At 45.9% G+C, this 6,069-nt stretch overlaps 1 protein-coding gene across 2 annotated transcripts in view; it reads left to right on the forward strand.

Moving 5' to 3' along the window:
• Positions 1 to 6,069, forward strand: part of megf6b (multiple EGF-like-domains 6b) — a 40,683-nt gene extending 34,614 nt beyond the window's left edge. For both annotated transcript variants that reach the window (XM_088390900.1, XM_088390901.1), the window contains 20 exons: positions 38 to 163; positions 229 to 360; positions 430 to 558; positions 629 to 760; positions 836 to 964; positions 1,037 to 1,165; positions 1,535 to 1,663; positions 1,876 to 2,004; positions 2,717 to 2,845; positions 2,913 to 3,041; positions 3,244 to 3,372; positions 3,438 to 3,569; positions 3,711 to 3,839; positions 3,926 to 4,054; positions 4,127 to 4,255; positions 4,653 to 4,781; positions 4,869 to 4,997; positions 5,073 to 5,201; positions 5,270 to 5,398; positions 5,468 to 6,069. In XM_088390900.1, coding sequence (XP_088247026.1) covers positions 38 to 163; positions 229 to 360; positions 430 to 558; positions 629 to 760; positions 836 to 964; positions 1,037 to 1,165; positions 1,535 to 1,663; positions 1,876 to 2,004; positions 2,717 to 2,845; positions 2,913 to 3,041; positions 3,244 to 3,372; positions 3,438 to 3,569; positions 3,711 to 3,839; positions 3,926 to 4,054; positions 4,127 to 4,255; positions 4,653 to 4,781; positions 4,869 to 4,997; positions 5,073 to 5,201; positions 5,270 to 5,398; positions 5,468 to 5,532 — 2,522 coding nt within the window. In that variant the 3' untranslated portion in view covers positions 5,533 to 6,069. The remainder of the gene's footprint in view (positions 1 to 37; positions 164 to 228; positions 361 to 429; positions 559 to 628; positions 761 to 835; positions 965 to 1,036; positions 1,166 to 1,534; positions 1,664 to 1,875; positions 2,005 to 2,716; positions 2,846 to 2,912; positions 3,042 to 3,243; positions 3,373 to 3,437; positions 3,570 to 3,710; positions 3,840 to 3,925; positions 4,055 to 4,126; positions 4,256 to 4,652; positions 4,782 to 4,868; positions 4,998 to 5,072; positions 5,202 to 5,269; positions 5,399 to 5,467) is intronic.

Genomic DNA, 6,069 nt, shown 5'->3' on the forward strand with positions numbered 1-6,069 from the left:
TTAAATTAATCAACCCTTCGCACGTGCTGTCCGTTAGACTGCCCCGAAGGAAGTTTCGGAGCCGCCTGCGCTCATCCTTGTAACTGCAGCGGCGCCCCCTGTGACAAAGTGACGGGACGCTGCAGGTGTCCTGCCGGCTTTTCTGGGGCGCGCTGTGAGAATGGTAAGTCAATCAAACGCCACAATGTCACCTAGTTAACAAAAATAATGAAAACATTTCTCCGACAGTGTGTCCAGAGGGCTTTTGGGGTGTGGGCTGTTCAGAAAGCTGCCCCGTTTGTGAGAATGGCGGCGTGTGTGATAAACTGAACGGCTCGTGTAACTGCGCCCCAGGCTTCATGGGAACACTCTGTCACCATCGTGAGTATCGTTTTTAATTGGCTTTAGATTTTGTAAGAAAGTCAGCAACTTGATTTCTTCTCATCTTAGCGTGCCCAAGTGGTCGTTACGGTCGAGGTTGCCAGTGGAAATGCGCGTGCGAGAACAACGCCCGTTGCAACCCAGTGAGTGGGCGATGCACCTGTGCTCCCGGCTGGACTGGCCACAACTGCCAGAAAGGTAGCAACCCCTAAGAAAACAATCAAAATAAAATCAAACTCAAGACAGAATTTTTTTTTGTGTGTGTCAGCTTGCGACACGGGCCACTGGGGGACGGATTGCGTTGAGAGCTGCGACTGTCAGAACGGAGACGGCAGCTGTGATGCGGTGACGGGTCGGTGCAACTGCGAGGCCGGTTACACCGGGACACGGTGCCATGAGAGTACGTGCGGACATCAATATATGCATTCATATGTTTAAATTGTGTTAAATAAATCAATTTGTGTTCATTTGTCAGGATGTCCAGCGGGAATGTTTGGTCTGGGTTGTCGTCACCGATGTCAGTGTGACAACCAGGCGTTGTGCGACCACGTGAGCGGCGCGTGCACCTGCCAAGTGGGATGGACGGGAACTTTCTGCGAAAAGCGTAAGCGACTCACAGTTTTACTTTTTCAAGTGTGCAGAGCGTACGTGTCAATCATGGTACAGTATGTCTCAGCGTGTCCTCAGGGCTTCTTTGGATTGGACTGTCAGAAGAAGTGTGCGTGTCATAATGGCGGCCGCTGCGACGCTATCAGCGGGCTGTGTTCCTGTCCCGGTGGATGGATTGGAGCGTTATGCAACCAAAGTGAGTCAAGCCACACAATCTGAACTATTTGAAAATTGTTTCGTTTAAAAAATGAAAAAAAAAAAAGAATTTGCCGTTGGTTGTTACAGGGTGTTTTGTGTCATGTTTTAGAGATAACATTTTTAATAATGAATATGTTTGAATGATCCAATACTTAATTTAATAATATAATCAATTTCAGAAGTGGACTTGAATATTTTTTCTACATCCCCAATTTTTTTTTAATGCACTATTTAAATCAAAATATACAGTAGATGTGACTTTAATCTATTTCATAAAGCAGTTGTCGCATGACAAAATCTGAACTTGGAACGTAAAGATTTTTCAATTTGCTATGGTTTTATTTTTTAAATACCTTCTCATTGGCAGCGTGCCCGAGTGGTTTCTATGGCGACGGCTGTAATCTGACCTGCAGGTGCCATAACAACAGCATCTGCCACCCGGCTAGTGGGTTGTGTGCGTGTGCGCCGGGCTGGAGTGGACCCGACTGTGCACAAGGTGAGTGCACGTATAAGTGATGACTCAGCAGTGGTAGTAAAAGATGTACACTATATAGTTAAATAGAAGTATCGATAATTGGGTAAAAAAAGATACGGATTCAACTCTAAAGGAAAAGTAAGACAGTTGAAATTCTATACTCTGTGACTTATGAAAAAAAAAAAAAAATCAAAAATTATTTTTAATATAGCAGCCGGGTGTTTTCCTCCCAGAATGCCGGGCGGGGTTCTTTGGCGCCGACTGTCGGCACCCCTGCTTGTGTCAGAATGGAGCCACGTGCGATAAAAGCAGCGGGAAGTGTTCGTGTCCAAGTGGCTGGACTGGAACTGCCTGTGAATTAGGTAAGAGGAAGTCTTCAAATAGATGTGAGATTTATTTGCATTTTTTTTTGGGGGATGTTTGGCCGTCCTCTATTCGACTGGATGATCTTTAGACGTCCAATAAGTGTGGCTGCTCTTTGCAACAACCGCCAGAAGCTTTTCAGGCTCAGCTCATTACTTCACTCTGTGTGTGTGTGTTCTTGCGCAGTTAAAATTTCACGAGCAGTTGTTACTTATTACACTTTTTAATATCAGTTGCTACTTAGTTATTCGAAACATGTGCAACATGTGCCGGGGAGAATAAAAACAAAAAATACAGCAGAAATTCCAATGCAAACCAATTTATATTCAAAATTCAGATCAGATATTTCTGTCCCAAAAATCTTTCAAAACAATGACCTCAGGTATCCTTGTGGATCAATCATAATTTAATTTGAAAAAAATGACACCCCATAAATCATTTAAAAAAACTACAAAAAAGTTTCTTAAAACCTTAACCCTAGTTTGAACCCGTAGTTGGAAACCCTAACCCTAGTTTTAAACCCTGACCCTAGTATTGAACCCTGACTTGAAACCCTAACCCTAGTTTGAAACCCTGACCCTAGTTTTAAGTGAAAATTGTGACATGGGAACATTTTGCAGCCATCAGCAGCAACCCGGTGAATGCTGTGTGATTTCTGCTGTCTGCGTTCCATCATGATCGACGTGTGCGTCATGCGTGTTTTCCACACAGAATGCACGGCGGGACGCTTCGGGGCCAACTGCCAGCGCGAGTGTGAGTGTGAGAACGGCGGCCAGTGTGACAGACAGACGGGACGATGCAGCTGCGCCGCAGGATGGATGGGAGAACGCTGCCAACAATGTGAGTATTTGATCCACATTTTGTGTGTCTGTTGTGTGTCTTTTGTGACTTTCATTTGCACTCGCAGCTTGTGAGCCGGGCACATTTGGGCTCGGGTGCGAGGAGAGGTGTCAGTGTGCACACGGGGCGTCGTGCCACCACGTCACGGGCGACTGTCAGTGCCCACCTGGTTGGAGAGGAAAACATTGCGACAAAGGTACTGCAAAAGAAGGAAAAAGTGATTGCACAAGTTTGCACACCCTCTTATAACTATGGATGTGGCTGTGTTGTAAATGAAAAGCTGCACTGTACATTTAAATGTTTTGACTAAGAGAGAAATGGACTAAAAATAAATTATGTATGTCTTTTATTTAAAAAAGAAAAATCAAACCATAATATCCTGATTTGTTTGCTTGCAGCCTGTCTGCCAGGTTCTTTTGGGCTGGGTTGCATGCGGCGCTGCAGCTGTTCTGCGGGCACGTCCTGCCACCACGTGTCGGGCGAGTGTGGCTGCCCGGCAGGACTCACCGGCAACGGCTGCGAACAAAGTGAGTCTTCGTCGGCTTGCACTGAGGAAAAACATGGCAACCTGTCGCTTTCCTTCTAACGTCAGCTTGCCTCCCTGGGACGTTTGGCCCCAACTGCAACGAGGTTTGCCAGTGCTCCCAACCCAACCAACTGTGTCACCCGGTGTCTGGATTGTGCTACTGTGCCCCGGGCTTCCATGGGCCCAATTGTGACCAAGGTAAAACTCAGGAAAATCGTATTTCTAAAATGGTTTATTTACATTACATTTTTGATTAAATTGCATTTTTTTAACTATATGCTTTTATAAAGTACTAGTTTCCTTACTTTGTACGTATGTCATTTACTTTCATGTGTTCAGCATGTGGAGCGGGCCGTTACGGTCCAAACTGTGAACGTGAGTGCGACTGTAAAAATGGCGGCATGTGTGTGCCGTCCAGCGGCACCTGCAAATGTCCTGCAGGATTTATCGGCGCGCGCTGCAACATCAGTGAGTCCAGAAAGAACAAAACAACAGTTTTATAACTGGTGGATCATCATGAAGTGGGAAATGACTTATGGTTTCCACGACGACAGCGTGTCCCAATGGACGCTACGGAGCAGACTGCGCTCAGGTGGCCGTCTGTGGAGACGGAGCTCGGAACCACCCTGTGACTGGTCGCTGCGTGTGCCCGCCTGGACGGAGAGGAGAGCACTGCTTACACAGTGAGTGCCCCCTTACATCAGTGTGTGTGCGCACACACATACATGCACACATATGTGTGTCTTGCACATCAGGTTGTCCTCCGGGCTGGTTTGGCTCCGGCTGCGTGAGGCGTTGCAACTGCAGCAACGGGGCCACGTGCCACCCGGAGACGGGCAAGTGCACTTGCGGCCTGGGATGGAGCGGACAGCACTGTGACAAAGGTAACACATTACACGCCCCCAAATCCTCCAGAGCACAGGTGTCAAACAGCCCGCCACATCATTTTATGTGGCCCTAAAAAACAAATTGTGCATCAAATTCGTGTGTCGTTACTAGAATTGCAAATTGTCTTCACTTTTAAATTTTTTTTTTCTTCAATATTTGACCAGTCTTTACTTGTCTTATTTGAAAATGAGTTATTTGTCAGTTTGTTTAGTAGCTTTTACTGTATATAATATGAAGTACTCATACATTTATTTGGGTTGACAGTCATAATGGCCCTCTGAAAGAAGCTATGACTACAATGCGGCCCGCGGAAAAAAATGAGTTTGACACCCCTGCTCCAAAGGGAGTGCTCACATGACTGACACTCTTCTTTCTCGTGTTCTTGCATCCCAGCATGCCCGGCGGGTACGTTTGGCGCCGACTGCCGGCTGGCGTGCGAATGTAAAAATAACGGCACGTGCGACAGAGTGAGCGGCGCCTGTCTCTGTGCCCCTGGGTACTATGGTCATGTGTGCCAGCACGGTGAGAAAACAACACAAAAATACGACACTTGTTGCCTATTATTGTTTTGTTTTGTTTTTTTATTCATGACGTTGTTGCGTTCCTCAGCGTGTCCAGCAGGTCTGTATGGGTCGTTGTGTCAACTGCAGTGTAACTGCGCGGTCGGAGCTGCCTGCCAGCCAGCGACCGGTCATTGCATTTGTCCCGCCGGGCGTCACGGCTCTCGCTGTCAAAAAAGTAAGTCTCGTCACAGAACGCAATGTAAACGCTGCCCCCTTGTGGCTAATCGATGTTTTGCTTCTTTACGATCAGTGTGTGAACAAGGCACGTATGGGCACGACTGCGCTAAAGTGTGCGACTGCGAGCGCGATGCTCCGTGCGATTCTGTCACCGGAAGGTGTCTCTGCGAGGCGGGGAGGACCGGTCAAAGATGCGACCTCCGTGAGTAAATATATATGTATATACGAAGTGATTTAAGACAGATTTTAATTGTTTTTAATTTGTGACAGAGTGTCGAGAGGATCGTTTCGGGCCCGACTGCACGCAGAGCTGCGAATGCCAGCACGATGCTCGCTGCAACCCGCGTAATGGCCGCTGCACATGCACGCACATGTGGATTGGATTCTCCTGTCAGGAAGGTGAGCTCCATTGTTAAAGTCGAATTTCTTCAAATGTGCTGAACGCATCCTCACACTTGTATCCTCAAGGAGGACCGCCACACCTCACTCCAGGGAACAGCACGGGAAGCTTTATGCAGAAAAACTCGTTATAGCGTCCCCCACTCTGTGGAAGTTTGTTCACGAGCAGGATGGAACCATTTCACGTGGAAAAAGACTTTGATAAGATTCCACTTTGGGACACAAGCTTTAACAAGTGGAGCAAAAACAAAATGGCATCTTTTTTGTAACTGCACATTGGTATTTTGTGTTAAATATTTTGCCTTAGAAATATCTTTTGCAGTGATTGTATATAGAATAATTCATTTTTTTATATTGAAATGTGCCGCCATGTGTTGTCCTTATTCGTAGTAACTTTGCAACTCTTCACATCCAACATGAGCTGATGTCTTCATTTTTATCAACTAAAATGTTTTTTCTCTGTCTGATAGTTCTGTTTCAAAATTTACATTTAAATAAACTTAAATAGGTGAGAGAAAAAAAGATTTGAAATGTTTTGCACTTTGAATACGTCATTTGTACATTCTTTGTTTCCAACCTTCGTCTGGCACAAAGAGCAGGTTGTTTGTGTTTGCACATTCTGGACCACAGTTATGTTTTTTTGTTTCAATTCATTAAAGAAAAAGACAATT

This window comes from Syngnathus floridae, chromosome 11, assembly GCF_059516105.1.
Source record: "Syngnathus floridae isolate MCC-2025c chromosome 11, RoL_Sflo_1.0, whole genome shotgun sequence".
NCBI classification, from domain to species: domain Eukaryota; kingdom Metazoa; phylum Chordata; class Actinopteri; order Syngnathiformes; family Syngnathidae; genus Syngnathus; species Syngnathus floridae.